The sequence below is a fragment of the Microcaecilia unicolor genome, chromosome 3 (assembly GCF_901765095.1).
Source record: "Microcaecilia unicolor chromosome 3, aMicUni1.1, whole genome shotgun sequence".
Lineage (NCBI taxonomy): Eukaryota > Metazoa > Chordata > Amphibia > Gymnophiona > Siphonopidae > Microcaecilia > Microcaecilia unicolor.
In genome coordinates, this window is record NC_044033.1 from 62,579,592 (window position 1) to 62,606,683 (window position 27,092).

The 27,092-nt window shown below is 42.0% G+C and overlaps 1 protein-coding gene across 2 annotated transcripts in view; it reads left to right on the forward strand.

Annotated features, from left to right (window-relative positions):
- DUSP10 (dual specificity phosphatase 10) overlaps positions 1-11,771 on the forward strand; it is a 65,289-nt gene extending 53,518 nt beyond the window's left edge. For both annotated transcript variants that reach the window (XM_030195996.1, XM_030195997.1), the window contains exons 3-4: positions 5,912-6,283; positions 10,636-11,771. In XM_030195996.1, the coding sequence (XP_030051856.1) occupies positions 5,912-6,283; positions 10,636-10,901 (638 nt within the window). In that variant the 3' untranslated portion in view covers positions 10,902-11,771. The remainder of the gene's footprint in view (positions 1-5,911; positions 6,284-10,635) is intronic.
- Positions 11,772-27,092: the final 15,321 nt, after the last annotated feature.

Below are 27,092 nucleotides of genomic sequence, written 5' to 3' on the forward strand. Positions count from 1 at the left end.
GTAGTAGTATTCTATAACAACATGCATTAATTTTAGGAACAACCCCATTCCGCCCATAATCCTCCCATTTCCATGCCCCATTTTTCACGTTGCGCATTCAATTAAATTTAATTTGTGCCAATAATTGCTTGTTAAAAAGCTAATTGTTGGTGCTAATAGCTTGATAAACTGGTGACTTTTACAGAATTAGGGGGATAATGCACAGTTCCTGTTTCTTGAGATTTACAGCCTATTAAGAAAGGCAGATACTTCTGTTTAAAAATGGTTGGAAACCCTTCCCACTAAGCCTCCCCCACCACTGTGCATCTATATACACCAGAGCTTGGTTGTTCGACTCATTATGAGAACCCCAGGATTACATTGCAGTGATGCATGCAAAGCACATGAATATATATCATTAGCTTGGGACAGTGGATGCAATCATAATATTTTAAAACTGCATTTTGTTTTGTATTCCCAATTTATTATTTATCAAAAAGTATAATTTTATATTAGGACAGAGCATGTTATGAGTGAGATCATATGAAGGAATAGAGCCAGATTTGCTGACTTCCCCTCCTGACTGCCTGTAAGGACTCTGGATATTTTGCTATTTTTCATGTCTCCTAATAGGTCTATTGAGATGGAGTTTTCTTGTTCTTCACGTGGATATCCTGAGAAATTGATTAGCTGCAGTGCATAGTGGTAGAAGACAGTTTGCCTTTATCTAAATGAGAGAACACTGGGTACTTCAAACATTGCTAGTTGTTAGAAATTAATTGTGTGTAGATATTAGACAGCAGAACTCAGCCTGTAATCGAAGGATGGTTACTCTATAGTCAACTCTTGAGAAAGTGTCATATAATTACAGAGTGTGTGTATATATATTCAATTAATTAAGGGGTCTTTTTACTAAGGGGCGCTGAAAAATGGCCTGCGCTGGTGTAGACACGTGTATTGGACAGGTGCAGGTCCATTTTTCAGTGCACCTGCAAAAAAGGCCTTTTTTTGGCCGAAAATGGATGCGAGGCAAAATAAAAATTGGCGTGCGTCTATTTTGAGCCTAAGACCTTACTGCCACCCATTGACTTAGCGGTAAGGTCTCACACATTAACTGGAAATGTTTTGACATGTGTAGTGGACGCGCATAAAAAATGAAATTACCACCCGGGCCACGTGGTAGCCGGGCGATAGTTCCCAATTGGCATGCATTTGGGTGTGCATAGGCGCCTACGCGGCTTAGTAAAAGAGCCCCTCAATTGTTTTCAGGTGCTTTCCTGGGAGGATATGACTAGTCAAAAATAATACTAAATTAAGTCAAATGATGTAGGGAATGTTATTAGTATGTGCCAGAAGCCTTTTTTTTTTAAGAGGGAGGGAAAACATTTTGTTGATGCACTGGTACACAGATATTTCTTCGTGCATTTATTACTCTATTTGTTTGGCATCATTCTTTGTTTTTGATCCACAGTTGATACTAGGGAAATTCAAAAAAATATCTATGGATGAAAAACAAAGGTGATTTGAGCTTAAACATGCACTATTTGTAAACACACTCGTTCTCTCTCTCTCTCTTTGCATAGGGAGAAGAGTGATAACCTTCCTTGTTACCTTATTTTTTTTTCGGCTAGGCAAATGCAAACCTGAGCCACCTGTCACTATTAAATCATTGGTTCCTGAGAATGAACTTATTGCACTGAAGGCTCTAGACAAAGTAGCTTTTCTTGTGTTTGTGCTCATAGGAACATAGCATAAGAACATAAGCATTGCAATATTGGGACAGACCGAAGGTCCATCAAGCCCAGTATCCTGTTTCCAACAGTGGCCAATCCAGGTCAAAAGTACGTGGGAAGATCCCAGAACTGTAAAACAGATTTTATGCTGCTTATCCTAGAAATAAGCAGTGGATTTTTCCCAAGTCCATCTTCATAATGGCTTATGAACTTTTTTTTTTTTTAGAAAGTTATCCAAACCTTTTTTAAGCCCTGCTAAGCTTACTGCTTTTGCTACAATCTCTGGCAACGAATTCCAGAGTTTAATTGCATGTTGAGTGAAGAAACATTTTCTCCGATTTGTATTACATTTACTACTTTGTAGCTTCATTGCATGCCACCTAGTCCTGGTATTTTTGGAAAGAATAAACAAGCGATTCACGTCTACTTGTTCCACTCCACTCCATTATTTTATAGACATCTATCTTATCTCCCCTCAGCTGTCTTTTCTCCAAGCTGAAGAGCCCTAGCTGCTTTAGTCCTTCCTTATAGGGAAGGCATCTCATCCCCGTTACCATTTTCGTCGCCCTTCTCTGTATCTTTCTGCTATATCTATTTTGAGATATGGTGACCAGAATTGCATACAGTATAACACCCTCATTGATGAATTTTAATTAGGATGGTTAGATGTTATTAGCACGGTATAGGGGTCTCCCGCTTAAGCATTCACCAATAAGAATTTTACAGAAAATTTAGGAAATTCCAGAATTATGAACGTTTTATAATGTGCACTTTGAAATTGTCCAGGAATTTCCTATGATGTTACAAACATTAAGAACAATATCAAAATTGCACACTAGAGTATTGATTTAAAATAATTTATTGCGCAAAATGTTTTAAAAGCCATTAACCATATTTGAATGAATAAGAAGATTGATTTCACAATTTCTTTAGGTTTCCTTATAATATTTTTTCCCAGAAAATGTTTACTATTTTTAAACAACAAATCCCCCCTTCAACCCAAACTTCACACAATATGGGAAAAAAAACATCAGATAAGTAGTAAATTCTATTTTTTTTTCCTTTACTCACTCACTCCAGGAAAGGAGTTGATACTTTATGTTCCCTTGTATGTTACTTTCAGAACCAACTCTCCTCTACTTGAATGAACTCAGACAATTTTAATCTCTCAGTTATCAGGTGATTATGTGCATACTTAGTCTCTTAAACTGTCGGAAATTGTGAATGCTGGGACACTTAGCTGGTTTGTTGACCTTTCTTGACTGTTGTTACCTTTGGTCTTTCTTGACTGTTGGTGCACTTGTTGATCCAGCGTTGTCCCTTCAGCTGCTTCCGTGACCTATTCTTTAATTAATTCAAAGGGAAATAAAACCCTAGCTTCCTATCTAACAGGAATTCTAAATAGGAATTAATTTATTTTTTCTTTACTGTGGCCAACTCTCTAATTATAAAAAAAAAAAATTAGTTTCCCTATCCAGGAAAACCTTTCTTGTACTTATTTCCCTCTCTAAAGAGGAACACTCTTCATGGACTGGCAAAAGACACTCACAGTCTCACTCCAGTCAGTGGGTACCAAGGGGGGGCGGTGGGGGTGGTCCGCCCCGGGTGCACGCCGCTGGGGGGTGCTGCGGTGCGCGCCTGCTCTGAGTTTGCTAAACTTCGTCGCTCGTTCGCTGCAGCTCCCTCTGCCCCGGAACAGGTTACTTCCTGTTCCGGGGCAGAGGGAGCTGCAGCGAAGCGAAATTTAGCGAACTGGGAGCAGGCGCGCGCTGCGGCACCCCCCCCAGCGGCGTGCACCAGGGGGGTGTCATTTCGCCGGAAGGGGGGGCGAAGGTGTCATTTAGCGGGGGGGGGGGGGGCACGCTGCAACCAGGGGGGCGCATCGGCGCTCCGCCCCGGTTGCCATCCAGGCCAGGAATGCCACTGACTCCAGTGCTCACTTTGTATTCTCTCTATATTCCACCTTCATCAAACATACATTCTTACTTAAAATTTTATAAATAATGGCCGATGGGTTGTATACAGCTGTGAATCTATTCAGCTGGGGCAGGATTTATTACAAGACCCATCCTCACTCAATCCACACTTGGAACAAAAATAGATAAATAAATAAACAAATTTTACTTGCTTGTTATACAACTTATATTTAAAATAACTTATAACTTCAGACACCCTGTAAAATACCTCCACATTCAAGCACACAGTTCAGGATCTCTGTCTGATAAAACAGCTCTCTCTCAGCTGTCAGCTCCTCTTTAGCGCAGTCACACCCTATGTTTTACTTAAACTCTCTCACTGATTCAGACCCACTTTCCACACACACAGGCAGAGCTCATGTCACATAGGTCTGTCCCTCTCAGCGTCTTCAGTTCCTATCCCTCTGTAAACCACACTGTTGCCCCTAGTAACCAAGCCTCCGCTCAGCCACCTGACTTGTCACCAATCAGGCACTGATTCGCAGACTGTCAGCTACCTTTAGAATTCCTAATCAATTTCCATGTTGGAATCAACCTTACCCATTAAAACCAATGGATAAAATTGATCTTTACACAAAATACCATGTTAGTAAAAGGGCCCCTAAATTTACCTGTATAAAGGCTGTGCAAATGTAAATTCTACATGCACATCAGATGGAAAACTTATTTTTATAAAAACACTTCTTTACAGTATTTCTAAAAATACTTTTGAAAATTACCATTTGTGATCTGTTCTGGTAATGTGAGAAGAGAAGAACAAATGAAGTGTGGTCATTGACCTCTTCATCACTATGCCTGGGGAAGAAGGGAATAATGTATTGCAAGCTGCATATGCTGGTTGACAGGATCTGCACATCAGGCAGACACGCCTGGTCAGTAATGTCTTGTCTGCTGTGGCTCAGTGAGGAAGAGGACAGCTAGAGTGTCTTGAAGGGCACTGAGAGCTATGATTGGCCAGCCTCCAGGACTTGCCCTGCTAGTTGTTTCTTGTGCAATTTATTTCCTATGTCAAGGTGCAGAATCACTGATTCAAAGTCTGGCCATTCATAGGCCACTAAGATTGCATCACAGAAACTTTATCTGTCCCTTTATTTTATAGCAAAGCGTGTTTAAAAATGCAGTCCTGAGTAGAAATGCACCTCTTGGAAAAACCATACTATCCTATGTTTTGCCAGGATATACCAGCCGCTGCTTTGTGAGTGATAGCAAGGAGCATCATTCATGCTGCGTATGAGGCTAATATATGCAGCATCTGGCACTGTTTTACACAAAAAGGAAGGAGTGGTGATTGCACATGTTTTTTAGTCTTCCAGTCCTTTTCATCCTACTAAAAGACTTCTGCATATTAGCAGTATCCCTTTTCACTTTTTATGCTAAGCATGTTGCAAATGTTTTGGTTTTACCTCCTTTAAAGAATCTATTCTGAGGAGCAAGCGACTGATGTAAACAATGAGATGGCAGACTTTTTTCCCGCAGTCCACAGAAACGTGTCTGGAATGGATTGCTTTGTATCAAGCAACCACTATATTTTGCTTTCTAGATTCCCAGTATATTGAGCTTTTGTATTGTAATGAGATGTGATTTTAAAACAATATATTAAACAGGAAGGGATAGATGAAAAGTTATGAGAATCCAGTAGTGTTTTGTGAACAAACCATCTACTGTATATGGGTATTCATCACTGTAGATGGCACAAATATTGTGGTTGCTTTTTCTCTAGGCCAGGCAGCTTTTTCCTTTATTTTTTCCACCTTGATTGGAACCAGGGCTGGGATTCTGGCACCATGAACCAACCTTCAGTCTATCCCAGTAATCCACCCACCTAATGTTGCTTGTCCAGTCATTGTAACAAACAATGGTTCTGAGGCCAGGAGCCATACACCAGGTCTTCTTCCAGAACACTGTGTCATGGGCTTTAAATCTGGCCACCAGGTGAAATACAGTAATTTCCTTTCCCTTCTCCAGAGGCTCTGAACACTTCCTCTGCAGAATCCTTACCTGACCCATGGTGTGAGAGATCTCTCTAGGACTGAACTGTCCTAGCTCAACTCTGCCACTGTTTCCTGGTTTGCTTGGAAAACAGGTTAATACTAACTTACGCTATAAGAATACACGTCTATGTATTCATGCAGGATCAGCAATTCATTTATAAAAATGGGATATTTTATTAAATGAAAGTCAAGTGCATAAGTTGATTTCACCTTTATCTCCTGTTGTTTTTAGGAGGACTCAGCAGTTTTAAACAGAACCATGAAAACCTCTGTGATAACTCTCTCCAGTTACAAGAGTGCCCAGATGGAGGAGGAGGGGCATCACTGGTGCCAGCTACACTACCTCAGTCCATCCCCTCCACTCCGGACATAGAGAATGCACAGCTGACCCCTATCTTGCCTTTTCTTTTCCTTGGAAATGAGCATGATGCGCAGGACTTGGAGAAGATGCAAAGGATGAATATTGGGTATATTGTCAATGTGACCACCCACCTCCCCCTCTACCACTACGAGAAAGGCATCTTCAACTACAAACGACTCCCCGCCACGGACAGCAACAAACAGAATCTTAGGCAGTACTTTGAAGAGGCCTTTGAGTTCATTGGTAAATATTTCCCAGCAGTGAATTATTCTCTGTACATTAGGCCACTTCAGAGTCAAACTGTACTTGAAGAAAAGGTTATGGTAAAGGAGGGATTCAATTTTGGTGAATTGAAGTCAGTCAAGTTGACATGCTTCCTGCTAGCGTTTAAACACTAATTACTCTGTCACTACTTAATGGTTGTCCTATTAGATGTATGCAGTACAACACACTTTTAGGAGTAGGTTAAAAGCTAATTTCATGGCAGTTGGACAGATTGAATGAGTCCTGCTTTGACCTCCACTGTACATGTTAGATTAGGACTTTTAAAATGATGCTAACAGGCTTATTTTCGAAAGAGAAGGGTGCCCATCTTTCGACACAAATCGGGAGATGGGCGTCCTTCTCCCAGGGTCGCCCAAATTGGCATAATCGAAAGCCAATTTTGGGCATCCTCAACTGCTTTCCGTCGTGGGGACGACCAAAGTTCACAGGGGCATGTCGGCAGCATAGCGAAGGCGGGACTGGGGCGTGCCTAACACATGGGTGTCCTCAACTGATAATGGAAAAAAGGGCGTCCCTGACGAGCACTTGGGCAACTTTACTTGGTCCATTTTTTGTTACAACCAAGCCTCAAAAAGATGCCCGAACTGACCAGATGACCACCGGAGGGAATCGGGGATGACCTCCCCTTACTCCCCCAGTGGTCACTAACCCCCTCCCACCCTAAAAAAAAAACTTTAAAAATATTTTTTGGCAGCCTCTATACCAGCCTCAAATGTCATACCCAGCTCCCTGACAGCAGTATGCAGGTCCCTGGAGCAGTTTGAGTTGGGTGCAGTGCACTTCAGGCAGGTGGACCCAGGCCTATCCCCCCTACCTGTTACACTTGTGGTGGTAAATGTGAGCCCTTCAAAATTCACCAGAAACCTACTGTACCCACATGTAGGTGTCTCCCTTCACCCCTTAGGGCTATGGTAGTGTTGTACAGTTGTGGGTAGTGGGTCTTGGGGGACTTATCACCCAAGGTAAGGGAAGGGAGCTGTGCGCCTGGGAGAAATTTCTGAAGTCCACTGCAGTGCCCCCTAGGGTGCCCGGTTGGGGTCTTGGCATGTCAGCTGGACCAGTGCACTATGAATGCTGGCTCCTCCCATGACCAAATGGCTTGGATTTGGTCATTTCTGAGATGGGTGTCCTCGGTTTCCATTATCGCCGAAAATCGGGGACAACCATCTCTAAGGTCGACCTAAATGTTGAGATTTGGGCGTCCCCAACCATATTATTGAAACAAAAGATGGATGCCCATCTTGTTGCAATAATATGGGTTTCCCCGCCCCTTCGCCAGGACGCCCTGCGAGTACGTCCTCAGGAAAACTTGGGTACCCCTTTCAATTATGCCCCGCCAAGTAAAGCAGAACCATGAGTCTGTAGGTGAAATGGAACCAACCCATAATTAGCTTAGTCTGCCCTGATGACAAGGAAGCAAAAACTGCTGTTTGGGTATTTTGTATTCTGTCTCGGAGGGTTTTATGCCGTTGCTAAGTTTAAGCACTTTTAAAACGTAGCCAACATTTTATATCTGCAGTATTGGCACTTATTTTAGACATTAAGCATAGATGCTTATAGTTGTTTATATGGGCAGAATAAATGAATTGTATCCTAGTTTTCTTGAAAACATTAAATTGTCAGATTCATCATCTTATAATGTTGTTGAACAACAAAGAAAGATTAATTTAATCAAGTTGATAAAGTTGAATGACAGAAGAGTTTGAGGTGTTAATTTACAAGTTTATATCAAACAATTTGGCAGAGAAAGAGAAAATGCAGAATTCAGAGCTGTTAGAAATTTATGAACGGTACAGACTATACCCTGAACCACTAATTCTAGTTTCTTAGTCATGAACTGCTCTAAAATCTTTATAAATATTCAGACATTCCTATAGTAACTTTTTAAATGCTAGCTGGCTCCATTTTTTGCCGGACTAGTTTTCTTCCACTGCATCCATTTCTTGTAGTTCTTGAGAGATTACACTTACTTTTCCCATGAAAGTCAGAATTACAACTCCATGCTTGCAGTGGAGCAACTCCAGGACTAGATTAGCATGTTTGGGTTGACCTGGGTGAGGCAGGAACCCCACACCATAGACTGTGGACTGAGGGAGGGATTCTGTATAGGTTGACCAAAGTCAGGCATGCAGTTTTGGGCACAGATAGGTCTAGGCGGTATATAAATACTGAAAATAAATAAATTATTGGGATTAACAAACATTGGCAGCAATGAGGAGTTTCGCATGGGTCTGCCCTACGCCCTATTCTATAACATGCATGCCTAAATTTCATAGAGTGCAATTCTAGAGGGGGTGTGGCCATGGAAGAGGCACAGACAGGTAAGGGGTGTTCCCAGAAATTAGGCACAATATCTGGATTTGCGTGCTTAACTACCATTGGTTGGGTGTGAGTATTTTACACAAGTCTTTGGCAGGCGTAAATGCTCATACCCAAAGTTAGTCCAAGAAGAGTACAGTATGAAACAAATGACAACCAGCCGTAGGGATGAATCTGAGAAAATTCTTTAGTGAAAGCACCAGCCACAAAGACCCAACATGGGCCGTGTTTCGATGGATGCAGCCACCTGCTTCAGGGGTCACAAATCAGGTTGTGATGGTATCTAATGTTGCCACATCAGTTCAGCAAAAATAATTGTATCCTTACCATGGCATTTCTGGTAATGCAGAGCTTACTATTTAGAACACTGCACTGGTGAATGTTTCATCACATACAAGCTGTAAGTTTGTATGATCTGAACTTCCTAAAGCATGAGACAGGGCAGGTTGTCAGCCATTAGTGAGTCATAATGAGGAAGTCACCCGTGTCGGGTCTTTGTGGCTGGTGCTTTCAATAAAGAATTTTCTCAGATTCATCCCCTCGGCTGGTCGTCATTTGTGTCATCCTCTACTCTTCTTGGACTTTGTTGTATTGATGAAGAGGCTTCTTCCTGTTTGTGCTTTTGACCCATGCCCAAAGTTAGGCATGAAATGCACGCCAATCTAGTATTCTGTAAAAGTCATTCCATGCAGAATGCTCTTTACAGAACATTAGCGTAGCGCGCATCATTTTGGCAGAATCTTTACAGAATCTAGCCCAAAGTGCTTGCATTCCATGATATGAGGTCATTTGCATGCAGCCTGGCTAGTTTTCTCCCTTTCTTCACTATATAGACCCATGTGTGGAAGGTCTCACATGAAAGAGTAGAGGAAAGTAGCCTTTAGTAAAGTAAAATGAGTTTGTAATGAATTCTAGGGAGTGGGTTTCATAATTTCTTGCTTTTATAACCTTAATTCAGTAGAACAGAGAGACTTTCTTAAAACAGAGGGGCCCTTTTACTAAAGGCCATTAAGTCTTTAATGTGCAGAAACAGGCTATCGTGCGACCATGTGAAGAGGTTATGCTGTAGTTAAACCATGTGTTATAGCCCCTGAGGGGAAAAAAAATCTGAAAAATGCAGTGGCATGTGTAGTGAGCAGGTATGGAAGTGCTAGCCAGCTACCATGTTACACTTACTGTGTGCTAACTGGCTAACACAGGACCACCTACCACCTCTTAAATAGGAGGTGGTAAGTGGTCCTGTGTTAACTCTCAGCAGATGCTGAGCACTAATGGGAATGTTTAATGCATGTCCTGCAATAAAAATAGTGGGAATGTCCCCAAAAGCTGCCATGTAAAATTTGCATCTACTGGATTGTAAAATCCCATGTTAAGTCGCAGTAACTGCAAATTTTAGCACATTTTAGTAAAAAGCCCCAGAGAGTTGTCAGTTGTGTTTTTATGTGTATATTTCCTCACCCCCACTTAAGTTTAATTGGCTAGACCTAGCTGCTACAAATGCAGTGTTTTAGAGGTGGGTCCTTGGGGAGAGGGGAGGAGCTTGACTTTTTCACTTTTTCAAAAGTTGGGGAGTGATTTGGGGGCAAGGTATGGAAGGGGAAAAACTTTGATAGTTGTCTTGTAAGAAATACATGTAATTTGTATGCATATGGTCCTTTATAACTTTGAAAAGAAGAATGGACCTAACATTGCCAAACTTTGGGGGGAAGCATCAAGGTGGGCTACCATTTAGCATAATTTGTGGCCCATGTTGATAACCTCCTCTCCTTGTGTAGAGGTAAGCCCTTGTGGGGCTTATGAGATTTGAGGGGGCAAAGTGGACATGTTTTGAAAATAAAATCATCTCTGCTGATATAACACCCATTATATTTACATCTGAGCAGTTTACAATAGTATATATATATAGTGAATAAATGAGTTGAACCAAAATGCTCTAGAGCATTGCACTTTCTAGTTGTCTTAATTTTGCCTTACTCATGATTTGTTTTCAGAGGAAGCTCACCAGGGTGGAAAGGGCCTCTTGATCCATTGCCAAGCCGGTGTTTCCCGCTCTGCCACCATTGTGATTGCTTACTTGATGAAGCACACGCGAATGACTATGACGGATGCCTACAAATTTGTCAAAGGGAAGCGGCCAATCATTTCTCCAAACCTGAACTTCATGGGGCAGCTATTGGAGTTTGAGGAAGACCTAAACAGTGGACTCACACCACGGATTCTGACACCAAAGTTAATTGGGGTGGAGACTGTGGTGTGACAGCGGTCGTTTGGTGACGATTTGTTTTTTTTTCAAGGATTATAACATAATCTGGTTTTCCATACTACCATTTTATTTTATTTTTCATGGATAATGGAAGAACAGAAACCTTGACCGGTTTGGAAATGGCAAATGAAGATGAGAGAATGTCTGTTCATTCAGCACCCTTCAGAATTAACTTCTAAAATACTGATGTTTAGGAAGCTGAACAAACATTTCCTTCATTTTTATTTTTTTAAACAAAGAAAAAAACATAAAACAACTTCGCTTTCTGCTACTCATAGAGTTTATGGCTTATAGTCTGTGCAGGTTCATAGACCGAAGAAATTTGCTGACAGATGGTCAGAAGGTATACTTTGGATGTACAATACAAGATGCTTTGCTTTCATAGACAAGATGTTTGTAAAGAAACCAAGCAGAGAAACTCAGTTTGATATTTGCAAAAGAGCTACTCATTAATGACTGAAATACTAAACACTGTCAATACTGTGTGCTTTAATTTCTGGTTCTATTTTTCTATTTGAATTTAAGAAGTTTCAACAAAAAGGGACTTGACCATTCTATGCCTTCAGTGGCTCAATGTGCAATAATTTTGTTATGAATGTGTGAAAAACAGGTTAGAGCTGGTGCTTAATAGTAAGGTATACCAGTTTGGTTAGCGGAATTAAACAAAAAGCAATCCTATATTTTTCCTTTTTTTTTGTTTTGTTTTGTTTGGATTCTGGTTACAATGCCATAAACCTTGTTATATATGTATATCAGAATATTAAAAATAAAGCCCATAACTAAGTTTATTTAAAAATATTTTTTCGCACAAAATATTGGTGTGTTGCATTCTGTGAAAAATGTCATTTTTGACAGTAAAAAAGATGGAAGATTCTTTTGGAATTCTGTATTCTTTTGTTATTCACTTACTGCTGCTTGTTATTCTGATGGGTTTACAGGGTGACATTGGTATAAAAAAATGCATCAGTGGATTGCATTCTGCACTTAGCGACTCTTTTACAAATCTAACATGCAGCTAAAAATAGAGTACCGTAGGACATGCTCAGGAATACCGTGCTAACTCTAAAATTTGCACATGCTAACCATGCACTTAAAAAATTCCACTTTTTTTTTTTAGGAGGTATGTTATGGGTGAAGAGTGAGCCTATGCTAACCAGTTAGCATATAGTGATGTAAATGTGCTAATTGGTTAGTGCAGGAGTACCGTGTGAGCCCTTATCTTCTACAAAATGGGTGGTGGTAAGTGCTCGTATGGTAAATTTTAAATATGGCTGCTTGCTAATGGCAACCTTGGTGCCTGGTCATTAATACAAAAAAATAGAAAACTGGCCATTTTACAGCTGCAATAAAAATGTCCTTAGTATGCAGGAAAGACCCAAGTAAAGGCACTAAGGCCACTTATTACCTCAGCTCAATAAAAGGATCCCCTAACTATTACACAAGTTAATTATTTTAGTTACATTTGTACCCCATGCTTTCCCACTCATGGCAGGCTCAATGTGGCTTACATATACAGGTACTTATTTGTACCTGGGGCAATGGAGGATTACATGACTTGCCCAGAGTCACAAGGAGCTGCCTGAAGTGGGAATTGAACTCAGCTCCTCAGGACCAAAGTCCACCACCCTAATCACTAGGCCACTCCTCCACACAAGTCTTGTCCTTTATTTGTCTTTCTTCATGTGATAGTGTTCTTTTCAAGAGCTTTTCTGCAGAACCCCTAGAGTAGAGCTTCCCAAACGGTGGGCCAGGACCCCAAATGAGGTCACAAAACCTGCATTTCGGGTCATGACCTAAGTGTACTCTCCATAGGTACATCATTATTCTGCACCTTGGTGTGGGGGTGGGAGGTCATACAGTTTTATTTGGCTGTGATAATGGCCACAAAAAGATTGATGAGCACTGCCCTAGAGGTTATACATGGAGTGTATTCCCATACCTTAGGATATTTGCATAGTTGGACTATGAGCCTGTTCACATTCCCTATGTACAGTGCTTTAGAGAAGTCAAGCATGACCCTCAGATTTATTGGAATCTGCAGTACTGAGAATTTATGAACCAATAGGATGCTCTGGGCCCTGGTTACTAAGCTGTGCTGTAGGTGCATGCAAAAAATTAGCGTGTGCTAATGCTAGAGACACCCATAGGAATATACAGGTGTCTAGTGTTAGCGCATGCTAATTTTTAGCACGAGCTAAAAACACTAGTGCGCCTTAATAAACAGGGCCCTCTGTATTTTAGTAAAGTGCTGCTCTTTATAGAGAGTAGTGGTTTCTTCCTAGATGTCTTCCCATGAGTTGAAATAGTTTTGACAGAAGAATGGGCTGAGGGCCTCGCAGATGACCAACAATTATGGAAATGTCTAGTTGAAGTTCTTGCTGCTCAGCAAGGTGCACCAATTATTGAATGAAAGGTTCATAGAGGAATACTTATCTTTCTTGTATCAGGGTTCAGATTAGGATATAATCATATTTTTAAAATATAAATTGTGATGAAATACAGACTATCTTAGGGCGTTCACAGATTTTTTTTCTCAGCACTGTAAGTATATCCAGTCTGCCTCAGACGTCTGCTTCTGATCTAATTCCTTGATCTTCTAGTAAAAGAAATTGGTACAATTTGTTTTCATTTGGTAAAACCACTATTTCTTACAACCTGCAATCTGCTGGATTTGAGATACTTAAGTATTTCCTTTTTTTACTGGTAACTCCATCAATTTACACACCAGTAAGGTCAGACTGATTGGTCTCTGATGACCAGCGTCATCACTGTTCTCATTCTCCTGAAGAGAGGCAATGACAGCTTTTCTTCAGTCCTCTAGAACTATTCACATCTCTACAGAATGATTGTACTTAACTGAGGGGTCCTTTTATTAAGGTGCGCTGAAAAATGGCCTGCGGTAATGTAGATGCGTGTTTTGGGAATGCAGAATTATATTTTAGCGCACCTACAAAAAATGCCTTTTTCTTTGTTTGCCAAAAACGGACGTGCGGCAAAATGAAAATTGCCGCACGTCCATTTTGGATCTGAGACCTTACCGCAAGTAATTGACCTAGTGGTAAGGTCTTACGCGGTAACCAGGCGGTAATGATCTACGCGCGTCAAATGCCACTTGACACGTGTAGCTGCCATGCCCCAGAAAAAAAAAAATATTTTTCAGACACGAGTAGCGGATGCATGCCAAAATTGAAATTACCGCAAGGGCCACTTGGTAACCAGGCAGTAACTCCAATTTGGCGCACGTTGGGCACACGCAGGCTCCTATGCGGCTTAGTAAAAGAGCCCCTGATTAATCAGAACTTCCCTTCTAGCCCATTTTCTGATGCACTTCTGGTTTTCACAGTTTTATGAAAACAGAGTATCCACCACTTCCCTCCCTCCTCCCCCCCTACTGCCCATGAGTACCACATGTACACCTGCCAACTCCATCTTCAGTGAATTTGGAACAAAAATTTGTTCAGAAAATGTAGCTTTTCTTCTTTTGTCACATATCAAATATTTCTTCTTTTCAGCTCTTTGTCTCACCTCTGCATGTCCTCCTTCCAGGGATACATCTGGCACAATCTTCTCACCTTGTTTTACTGGAGTAGGTATTCTTGTGCTGTTTTGAGTACCTGCCCTCAGATTTTCTGGATATAAGAACATTGGTCTGACCCAGGTCATTGGTCTGACCCAGTATGGCTACTCTTTATAAGAACATAAGAGTAGCCATACTACTACTACTAATTAACACTTCTATGGTGCTACAAGGCATACGCAGCGCTGTACACCATACACATAAAGACAGTCCCTGCTCAAAGAGCTCACAATCTAAATAAGACAGGTAACAGACAGAACAACTAAGGAGTAAGGGGAATTAAAGAGGAGGGGATAAAAGGTACAGGCAAGTGAGCAGTGGTTAGGACTCAAAAGCGGTGTCAAAGAGGTGGCCTTTTAGCTTGGACTTGAAAATGGCCAAAGACGGGGCTAGATGTACATGGTCGGGAAGTCTATTCCTGGCGTGTGGTGCAGCGAGATAGAAGGAATGGAGTCTGGAATTAGCAGTAGAGGAGAAGGGGACAGACAAGAGAGATTTGTCAACAGAACGGAGTGCCCGAGGAGGGGTGTAGGGAGAGACAAAAATGGAGAGGTATTGGGGAGCAGTAGAGTGAATACACTTATAGGTCAGTAAGAGAAGTTTGAATTGAATGTGGAAACGGATAGGGAGCCAGTGAAGTGACTTCAGGAGAGGGCTAATGTGAGCATAGCGATTTTGGCGGAAAATGAGTCGTGCAGCAGAGTTTTGGACTGATTGAAGAGGAGAGAGATGGCTAAGTGAGAGGCCGGTGAGAAGCAGGTTGCAATAGTCTAGGCGAGAGGTGATAAGAGTGTGGATGAGGGTTCTGGTAGAGTGCTCAGAGATGAAGGGACGGATTTTGCTGATGTTATAGAGAAAGAAATGACAGGTTTTGGCAATCTGCTGAATGTGAGCAGAGAAGGAGAGAGAGAGGAGTCTAAGACGACCCCAAGGTTACTAGCTGATGAGACAGGGAGAATGAGAGTGCCATCCACAGAAATAGAGAAAGGGGGGAAAGGAGAGGTGGGTTTAGGGGGAAAGATGAGAAGCTCAGTCTTGGCCGTGTTAAGCTTCAGATGACGTTGAGATATCCAGGCAGCGATATCAGACAGGCAGGCTGAAACATTGGTCTGGATGCTGGTTGAGATTTTGGGGGTAGAGAGGTAGATCTGGGAGTCATCAGCGTAGAGATGGTATTGAAAGCCATGGGATGATATCAGAGAGCCAAGGGAGGAAGTGTAGATGGAGAACAAGAGGGGATCGAGAACAGAACCCTGAGATACTCCAGTTGGTAGTGGGATAGAAGTGGAAGAGGATCCACCAGAGTGTACACTAAAGGTGCGAAGCGAGAGGTAGGAGGAGAACCAGGAAAGAACAGATCCCTGGAATCCAAGTGAAGACAGTGTATCAAGAAGTAGGCTGTGATTAACAGTGTCAAAAGCGGCGGACAGATCGAGGAGGATGAGGATAGAATAGTGACCTTTGGATTTGGCCAGTAACAGGGCGTTGTAAACTTTTGTAAGTGCAGTTTCAGTTGAATGAAGAGGGCCAAAGCCAGATTGGAGTGGGTCAAGAACGGCATGAGATGAAAGAAAGTCAAGACAGCGGCGATGAACGGCGCGTTCAAGTATCTTGGAGAGGAAGGGGAGGAGGGAGATGGGTCGATAGTTGGAAGGACATGTAGGGTCGAGTGAAGGCTTCTTAAGGATTGGTGTGATGACAGCATGTTTGAAGCCATACTACTACTACTACTACTACTACTATTTAACATTTCTAGAGCGCTACAAAGTGTACGCAGCGCTGTACAAACACAGAAGAAAGACAGTCCCTGCTCAAAGAGCTTACAATCTAATAGACAAAAAGTAAAGCATTTAAATTTAAAATATTTAAGCAGTCAAGCACAAGAGAACAGTCACAGAAGGACAGAAGATGTTGAAGGGTGGTCAGTGTGATTAGGTCAGACTAATGATCCATCTAGCCCAGTATCCTGTTTCCAACAGTAGCTAAGCCAGGTCACAATTACCTGGCAGAAACCCAAATTGTGCCAACATTTCATTCTACAAATCCCAAGGCAAGCAGTTGCTTTCCCATGTCTGTCTCAATAGTAGACTATGGACTTTTCCTCCAGGAACTTGTCCAAACCTTTTTTTTAAACCTAGATATGCTAACGGCTGCTACCACATCCTCCGGCAAAGAGTTCCAGAGCTTAACTATTTGTTGAGTGAAAATTTTCTCCTATTTGTTTTTTCATGTAACTTCCTTGTGTGTTCCCTAGTCTTTGTACTTTTGGAATGAGTAAAAAATCGATATACTTCTACTCGTTCTACACCACTCGGGATTTTGAAGACCTCAATCATATCTCCCCTCACCCATCTCTTTTCCAAGCTGAAGAGCCCTAACTTCTTTAGCGTTTCTTCATATTAGAGGCGTTCCATTCCCTGTTTCCTTTTTGTCGATCTTTGAACCTTTTCTAATCCTGCTATATCTTTTTTGAGATACGGCAACCAGAACTGAACACAATACTCGAGGTGAGGTCACACCATGGAGCGATACAGAGGCATCATAGTATTCTCGGTCTAATTTACTATCCTTTCCTAATAATTCCTAGTATCCTAGTATCCTGCTTGCTTTTTTTTGCCCGTCATCACGCACTGGGCAGAAGATTTCTGTATATTGTCTACAACAACAGCTAGATTTTTTTCTTGGGTGCTGACCCGCAAGGTGGACCCTCATCTGTCTCTTTTCCAAGCTGAAAAGCCCTAACCTCTTTAGCCTTTATCATTTTGGTTGCTCTTCTTTGAACCTTTTCTAATTCCACTATCTTTTTTGAGATACGACGAACAGAACTGAATTCAATACTCGAGGTGAGGTTGCACTATGGAGCGCCCCCAAAAAAATATTTTTCAGACACGCGTATTGGACACGCACCAAAAATGAAATTACCGCAAGAGCCACATGGTAGTCGGGTGGTAACTCCATTTTAGCTCTCGGGCACACGTAGATGCTTACGCAGAATAGTAAAAGGGCCCCCAAATGTTCCAAATCCCTGAGGACTAACTTCTGAAATGTTTCAACAATTGGGTCAGCTGGACCCAGAAGGCACCATACTGATGGTACTTTATTCTTAGATGTGAATGCAGCGGTTAATGATTGCTGTTCCATCTGTTCAGTACTACTAGCTAAATCATCCATATGAAAGCCAAAATAACTTCTTAATTTTATATTTCAAAAAAACTTTTGCAAATAAAACCACACATCAAAAGCATCATAGAATACTGTAGGTACAAACGACAGCCCCATTGATAAAACAGATGTGTGAGCTGTTGTCAAAATCTTAGTGGTAGCATAGCAGTTGGAGAGAATGAAAATGGGGATGGCGGATTTGAGGATTGCAGAAAGTTTTGTAGAGGGAAGACTGAGGTGCTGGTATATGACTTAGGTTATGTATGCAAGTAGATACTAAACTGTGTAATTAAACTCTGGAATTCGTTGCCAGAGAATGTGGTAAAGGCAGTTAGCTTAGCAAAGTTTTTAAAAGGTTTGGACGGCTTCCTAAAGGAAAAGTCCATAGACCGTTATTAAATGGACTTGGGAAAAATCCACTATTTCTGGGATAAGCAGTATAAAATATTTTGTACATTTTTGGGATCTTGCCAGGTATTTGTGACCTGGATTGGCCACTGTTGGAAACAGGATGCTGGGCTTGATGGACCTTTGGTCTTTCCCAATATGGCAATACTTATGTACTTATGGGTGCACATAGCTGTGCTCACCATCTATGTGTAAATTTATCTGTGTGTGTATGTGTGTACTGGGACTGGTGCTATTTAACATATATATAAATGATCTAGAAAAATGGAACAACGAGTAAGGTGATTAAATTTGCAGATGACACAAAACTATTCAAGGTTGTTAAAACACATGCGGACTGTGAAAAATTGCAGGAAGACTTTAGGAAATTGGAAGACTAGACATCCAAATGGCAGATGAAATTTAATGTAGACAAATGCAAAGTGATGCACATTGGGAAGAATAATCTGAATCATAGTTACCTGATGCTAAGGTCCATATTAGGCGTCATCACCCAAGAAAAAGATCTAGGTGTCATTGGAGTTAATACCCTGAAATCTTCTGCCCAGTGTGCAGTGGTGGCCAAAAAAGCAAACAGGATTCTAGGAATTATTAGGAAAGAGATGGTAAATAAGACCGAAAATATTATAATTCCTCTGTCTCACTTGATGGTGCGACTTCATCTTGAGCATTGTTTTCAGTTCTGGTCGTTGTATCTCAAAAAAGATATAGTGGAATTAGAAAAGGTTAAAAAAAAGAGTGACCAAAATGATAAGGGGATGGAACACCTAATGTATAGAAAGGCTAAAGAGGTTAGGGCTCTTCAGCTTGGAAAAGAGATGATTGAGGTCTACAGAATCCTGAGTGGTGTAGAATGAGTAGAAGTGAATCGATTTACTCATTCCAAAAGTACAAAGACTAGGAGACACTCAAGAAAGCTACATGGAAATACTTTTAAAACAAATAGGAGGAAATACTTTTTTACTCAATGAATAGTTAAGCTGTGGAACTCTTTGCCAGAGGATGTAGTAACAGCATTTAGCGTATCTGGGTTTAAAAAAGGTTTGGACAAGTTCCTGGTGGAAAAGTCCATAGTCTACTATTGAGACCGACATGGAGAAATCACTGCTTGCCCTAGGATTGGGAGCATGGAATGTTGCCAGTATTTGGGTTTCTACCAGGTACATGTGACCTGGCTTGGCCAATGTTGGAAACAGGATACTGGCCTAGATGGGTCTTACCCAGTATGGCTATTCTTATGTGTATGTGTGTATGTGAGAGAGAGATTGCTGCTTATCCAGTCAAGCAATAATGTAAAGACTAGAGATGACTTTAGATCAGAGGTTCCCAACTCAAGCCTCAGGCCATACTCAGCTAATCAGCTTTTCTGGATATCCACAATAAATATGCATGAAAAAAATTTGCATACAATATCTCCATTGTATGCAAATCTACCTCATGCATATTCATTGTGAGTATCCTAGAAACCTGTCTGGCTAAGGGTAGCCTGAACACCGGGATGAGAACCCCTGCTCTAGATCTATGCACTTGAGTGCCAAAGGACAGGCAATGTGGTGGAGAACGGCACTGGAGGAAGGCTTCTGCTTGCACGGCTTGGGGACCCCCACTAGCCAAGGTATGTAGAGTTGTGGTGGGGCAGGGAGGTGAGGCAAAATGTGCCCCCCACTTTGGCTCTGCCCCCTCATGTTTGTAGTCTGGCTAAATGGTGGTCCAGGGGGGCAGTAGCAGCGGTCCTGGGGGGGCAGCGGCGTTCTTGCCCCAGGCCTGGCTCAGTCTCTCAGTGGCTCTGCACACACCCATCTCCTGTTTCAGCCCTGTGGCACACATTCCTCTCCATTGCAACCCCCTTCCACAGCCTGACACATGACAACTTCCCCCTGGCACAAGCTTCTGAAAAGGTTACTCTAAGCAGACACCTTTACCTCCAAACCACTTACTAGGGGCCCCAGTGTCAAGTGAAAATGGCTACCAGGACATCTAGTAGTAATATTGTGGTATTCTGCTAGGTATCAGGCCTATATCCATCTATCTATCTGCATGGAAGTTTAACTCCTAGTGGTAGTACTGCAATATTACCACTGGAGGTATTGGTAACCATTTTGAATGGTCTAAGACTTGAGACAGAGCAAGTCTTGGTACGTGGAAAGGGGTTGGGAGTGGGGGACCTGCCGAGGGACCATTTCAGATACCTGGGGGGCTTTTCCATGGGAGGGAACTCTAACGGGTGGGAGGGGGGGGAGCTGGTGGCATGCACTTAGACTGTCTGTAGATACTGACTTTATGTTTGTCTTTACATTTGTGGATTTCCTATGTGAAAAAAAAGATTCTGTGTCTGTACTGTAGATTGCCTAGACCACTCCTTCTCCCTGCCCTAGCCATGCTTCCTTTTCAACTAAATGTACTGGATGTGTAAATGGTCCCTGTTAGGAAATAGCCTTTAAAAACCTGAGCCTCTCCAGACATTTAAATGCTTCTATTTACTGTTGGGATGCTTCTAAAATAAGGGTCATATCATGATATGACAATGTTTTCTCTTACTATCCAATCTATAAAATATGAAGTAGTGGGGGGGGGGGGGGGGGGGTCAGTATTGATTTGTACTTTAATTATCAGTGTTTTAATTATGCAAATATAATCTAAATAGAAAAGTTTTACCCAATAGTTCAGTTTGAGAAATAAAGTATGATGCACACTTTTCCTCTCCTCCACTGAGTGCTCTGGGGGTCATCTGAGTATGTGACAAATCCTGATGGTGTTCAGAAAAATGTCACTATGTCTATTATTGTAAAGGGCACCAGCAAGAAATATATCATCTTCCATTTCAAGCTATTAGGATGAAATGTGATTTAAAACTGTGGCTCCCATCACAAGCAGAAAATGACTGATAACAGAATTTCTTTGCTATGCAACTCCTGTGCATTCCACAACTGAATCTCATTAAGTCTCATTGCTCTTCTTTTAAGTTAACTTTTTATTTTAGTTACATTTGTACCCCACACTTACCCACTCATGGCAGGCTCAATGTGGCTTACATATACAGGTACTTATTTGTACCTGGGGCAATAGAGGGTTAAGTGACTTGCCCAGAGTCACAAGGAGCTGTGCCTGAAGTGGGAATTGAACTCAGTTCCCCAGGACCAGAGTCCACCACCCTAACCACTAGGCCACTCCTCCTTGATCATGTGAGCTTTTCTTTCAGTCCTTTTATTATTCTTGTTGCAATCCTGGTTTCCCCGAAAAATTAGCAATCTACTTTCAGATCTGTTTAAATAAGACATTAATGGTAGACACCTCACCTCAATCATTATCCTACAGGATCTCGCTACCAGATGAATAGAGAAATTTAATGTACCTTAGAAATGCCCAGAGAAAGCTTGCTTTATTCCAAAAAGAAAAAAAAAAAGTAGGCTCACAGGTGTCCCTTGTTACTGCTTATAAACCCATATTATCAGAACTCAAATGCAATATCAAAGATAATAGCTTGGATAGTAATGATAGAGAAAGAGAAATTGGCCCTTCCAAGCTACCCAATAATTGTGGCATATCTCAACTGCCTGTCACAGAGGCCTAATCACTAGTAGGATTGTACACCTTACCCAACTCATTTTTTGTTGCCATCCTATCCTGGATAGATGATTACATAAGTTCCTACACATAGTCTTGCACCTAGGCCCTTCCTTCTGTTGTATCTCTCCACCAAGTTTTGTAATCATCTAAAGAGCTAAAATATGGATGTCCAACTCCGATTTCAGAAGGAGAAGGGATGTCTATGTGCAAAAAGATAGACAGCATATAGACCTGGTACGTACAGGTTATGGAAAGGTATTCCAATTGAGCAGCTCTTCACCCCCTTAATACCCTAGTGTGGCCCCTCGATAGCTTTACTTTGTTTTGTTGCTGCTGGTCTGGACTGCAGTAGTCAAGGAGGGAGTAGTAGCAGCGATGGGGGTGTCAGAGGGAGGGGAAGGGAGAGAGGTCAAACACTGGAAGTAAGGGGGCAGACAGCAGAGGGGACAGGTGCTGGATGGGAGGGTCAGAGGGAGAGAGAGGTAAAGGACATGTGCTAAATGGAAGGATGGAGAGAGGGGACAGTTGCTGGAAGGAAGGGTCACAGAGAAGGAGAAGGAGGGAGAGCTGGAAGGGATAGCTGCTAGATGGAGAGAGGGAAGGGACAGATGCTGGATGGAAGGAGGGAGGGAGGGAAAGAGGGGATAGATCCTGAAAGGGAGAAGGGAGAGCTGGAAGGGACAGTTGCTGGATGGAAGGATGGAGAGTGAGAATGGACAGGTGGTGGATGGAAGGAGGGATAGAGGGGACAACACTGGAAGGATGGGTCAAAAAGAAGGAACAGGCGCTGGAAGGAAGAGAGTGAGATGGGTTAGATAGGGGACAGATGGTGAAAGGAAGGTGGGAGAGAAGGGACAGAATCTGGAAGACAGGGAGAGAGAAGGAGCAGATGCTGATGGAGAGAGAGAGAGGGGGCAGACACTGGATGGAAGGGGGAAAAGAAAGAGAGTGCATGCTGGATGGAAGAAGGAGAGGGGGCACACGCTGGATGGAAGGGGGAGGGCAGATGCTGGATGAAAAGTTGGAGAGAGAGGCCAGACTCTTGATAGAAGAGGGATAGGGCAGACACTGGATGGAAGGGGAAGAGAGGGGCATCCTATTATTTCATAGGTGTTTTTCTTTTTTTGCTAACTCTACCCTCTCTTCCCTCACCTTCTCTTTCCTCCCTACTATACAGCAAGCACCATCATTCTATTTTCACTCCTGACCAGTATATTTTCTCTCACCCCCTCTGTCAGGATGTCCTCTTTCCCCAACATCCATCCAGCATCTCTCCATGACACCCTACTCTCCCCTTGTATCCATCATTCCTCCGTGTTCTCTCTTTGCCATGCCAGCATCTCCCCTATATCCCAACTCCTCCCATGTCCAGCAACCCCCTTCTCGGTCCTCATCCCTGTGCAGTGTCCAGTGCCCAAGGTGATGTGCTGTAACTGAACAGAAATGATTATTGTCTGAGATGATTTGAACCATGTAGATATTGTGCTACTGTAGGGATATTTCCCTGTGTATCTCACCTTGCTGGTCTTAGCCTGTATAATCCTAATACATCAAGATGGAGTCTGCAACCTATGACCTGCACGTCAGTGAGCCAGCATATTCAGCTCTCTGCTATTGGAAAATCTGGCAGTCATGTAATATCCAAGGACATGCTGTGGGCAATCACCCCCACCTTTATCTCCCTAAGAAGCTGAATAGGGAGTGAGACATGGCTCCAACAAGCCGGGTGAGAAACAGAAATGCATACCAAGAAGTAACAGTTTCAAGGTCATGAACAACGGCCATCTTCTTGCTCATGGAATGAGCTGGACAGGATCTTGATTGGTCCCGGCTAGTCACCTGAGAAGAGGGGACTAAGGAAAGCGGGAACAAGGAGAAGTTAGTTGGTCGGAATCCATGGAAGAAGTTGGAGCTGGCAAGAAGACTAATGAGACCTGACATGGTCCACAACCTTGTGAACTGTCTATCTGGAGAGTGTACCGGTTGGTTCAGCTGTACCCGCACGGAATGACTGTGACCCCTGCTTGCTGCAGAGACCCTGTCCTATTTCTGAGACTGAGACTCGCTGTGAGAGACAGCTTGAGTCTACGAAGGAATCCACTCTTATCTCATCCTAACTGCCGGAGAGACAGCCTGGTGAGAGACAGAGATTTATTTCCTATTAGTCTGGTTACATCATACTTGTGGTCAGGAGATTGCTGGTAATAACCGTACTTACCTCACATAGTTCAGTGTTACATATCCAGTTGTGTAATTTACCTAGTAACCAGTAAGATCAGAGTGTTTAGTGAGTGACAATATATTTTTGTAATTCTTATCAGCAAGTGATATATCTAGATATTTGTATTGCTCAGCTTTGCTACAGAGTTCTATTTTGTATATCTTCTATTATTATCTATAATAAAATCTAATATATATATTCCAGCTGTTTTCTTCAGTCTCGTTTCTCTCTATCGGAAATATTGGCTTGAAGCCAATCCAGATTCTCGCCTTCGCTAGACACAGATCAGAGTATTTGGCTTGCAAATAATTCTGTATTGGGAATCTGAGCGCAGATGACACGGTTGGGAGATTTCTCCGATAAGTATCACCTGTGATCTACCTACACTACTGATATCTAAAGACTGGCCAATGTAATGCCAATTTTTTAAAAGGGTTCAGGGGTGATCCTGGAAATGACAGACCAGTAAGCCTCACTTCAGTGCCAGGCAAAATAGTGGAAACTTTTATAAAGAATAAAATTATGGAACACCTAGATAAACATGGTTTAATAGGACAGAGTCAGTATGGGTTCAGCCAAGGGAAGTCTTACCTCACTAATCTGCTTCATTTCTTTGAAGGCATGAATAAACATGTTGCTAAAGGTGAGCTGGTTGATGTAATATATCTAGATTTTCAGAAAGCTTTTGACAAAGTTCCTCATGAGAGACTCGTGAGAAAATTAAAAAGTTATGGAATAGGAGGCAAAAAGTCTTTCTGAGGATTAGGAATTGGTTATTGAACAGAAAACAGAAGGTAGCATTAAATGGTCATTTTTCTCAATGGAGGAGGGTGAATATTGGAGTGCTGCAGGGATCTGTACTGGGACTGGTGTTATTTAACATATTTATAAATGATCTGGAAATTGGAACAAGTGAGGTGATTACATTTGCATATGACACTAAACTATTCAAAGATGTCAAAACACATGTGGACTGTGAAAAATTACAGGAAGACATTAGAAAACTGTAACACTGGGCATCCAAATGGCAGATGAAATTTAATGTGGACAAATGCAAAATAATGGATGATGTTGGGAAGAATAATCCGAATCATAGTTAACTGATGCTAGGGTCCACCTTAGGAGTCAGCACCCAAGAAAAAGATCTAGGTGTCATTGTAGACAATATGCTGAAATCTTCTGCCCAGTGTGCAGCGGCGGACAAAAACATTAAACAGGATGCTAGAAATTATTAGGAAAGGGATGGTAGATAAGACAAAGAATATTATAATGTCTAAAATATTATAATGCCTCTGTAATGCTCCATTGTGTGACCTCACCTTGAGTATTGTGTTCAAATCTGTTCGCCGTATCTCAAAAAAGATATAGCAGAATTAGAAAATTTTCAAAGAAGAGCGACTAAAATGATAAAGGGGATAGAACTCCTCCCATATGAGGAAAGGCTAAAGAGGTTAGGGCTCTTCAGCTTCGAAAAGAGATGGATGAAGGGGGATATGATTGAGGTCTACAAAATCCTGAGTGGTGTAAAATGGTTAAATGTAGTTGGTTTTTAACTCTTTCAAAAAGTACAAAGACCAGGGCACCCTCAATTAAATTACATGGAAATACTTTTAAAACAAATAGGAGGAAATGTTTTTTCACTCAAAGAATAGTTAAACTCTATAACTCACTGCTGGAGGATGTGGTAACAGTGGTTAGCATATCTTGGTTTACAAAAAGTTCTTGGAGGAATAGTCTATAGTCTGCTATTGAGATAGACATGGGGGAAGCCACTGCTTGCCCTTGGATTGATAGCATGGAACATTGCTACTAATTGGGTTTCTGCCAGGTACTTGTGACCTAGATGGGTCACTGTTGGAAGCATGATATTGGGCTAGAGGGACCATTGGTCTGACCTAGTATGGCTATTCTTATGTTCTTACCTGTTTCCATTAGCCATGCAAGTATGATATTCTGGTCCATAGCGTTGATGGCTACAGAGAAATCCAGCAGCACTAGTTTCAAGATGGATCCCCTTTCATGGTTTCTGTGGAGATTGTCAGAGATACAAGAACTGTCCCTGTTTAATACCCACATCTGAAGTCAAACTGACCGACATTGATCTAGCCAGTTTCTTTCTTGTAACTAATCATGGATTTGAATTTAGACTATCTTTTCTATAAATGTTCCATGAAAAAGGATGTTAGAGACTGACTGGTAGTTCCAGTTTGTCCTGGTCAAGGTTGCTCTTTATCATTAGGCATGCACCTGTTGATCTTTGTTTTGATTTTCATTTTCTCCTACTTTAACCTCCCTTTGCTTTCCCTTTCTCCTATCCCCCAGAACAGAGGTTCCTATACCTGGTCCTGGAGGTACCCAGCCAGTCAGGTTTTCAGGATATCCACAATGTATATTCATGATAGAGAGTTGCATGGGGACAGAAATCTTACCCATCCCCGCCCGTCCCCATTCTTCCCCACTGGAATCTTACGCATCCCCACCCATCCCCGCAAAATTTTAATCCATCCCAACCCGTCCCCACCCGTCCCCGCAAGAATTTAATGGTACATAAAAAAAAATTCTGGTCAGCTCCCTCAGTCTCTCTCTGGATTTGAGCCACATCACTGTAGGCAAGGAAGGAATGGAAGCTGAAACTTAGAACACTCTGGTGTGCACATGTAAGATTTGTCTCTGATTTCTGGCACTGTGTGCTGAGAGGTCAACACATGCACGCGCCAGTAGGTCAGGTGACATCCGATGCTCTTGCCTGTGTCAGAGCTGAGGTCTGCACATCAGCCCGGGAGCAAAGAGGATTAATTGAAATATACTAAGTGACAGCAAATAAAGACCTGAATGGTCCATCCAGTCTGCCCAATAGTCACACTCATTATCAATTCATGATTAAATCAATGAGTGTGATATTATATACTTTCTTTCATGTTTCTGGAACATAGACCATAGAAGTCTATCTGGCCCTATACTTATGTTCCAGCTGCTGGAGTTCTCGCTGAAGCCCACTCCAGTCTATTCGTCTTCTCATTTGTGGGATACAGACCGTAAAAATCTGTCCAGCACTGTCCTTATGTTCCAGCCACTGAAGTTGCTGTCTAAGCCCTTTCTAGCCCATCCTAAACCAGACTGCCATATATTAGATACAGACCATACAAGTCTGCCTGGTATTGGCCCTAGTTAATCACAGCCAGAGTCGCCATCTAAGCGTCACTTGACACATCCACACACATGCAGCCATTTAAGGTTAAGATTTTTATAA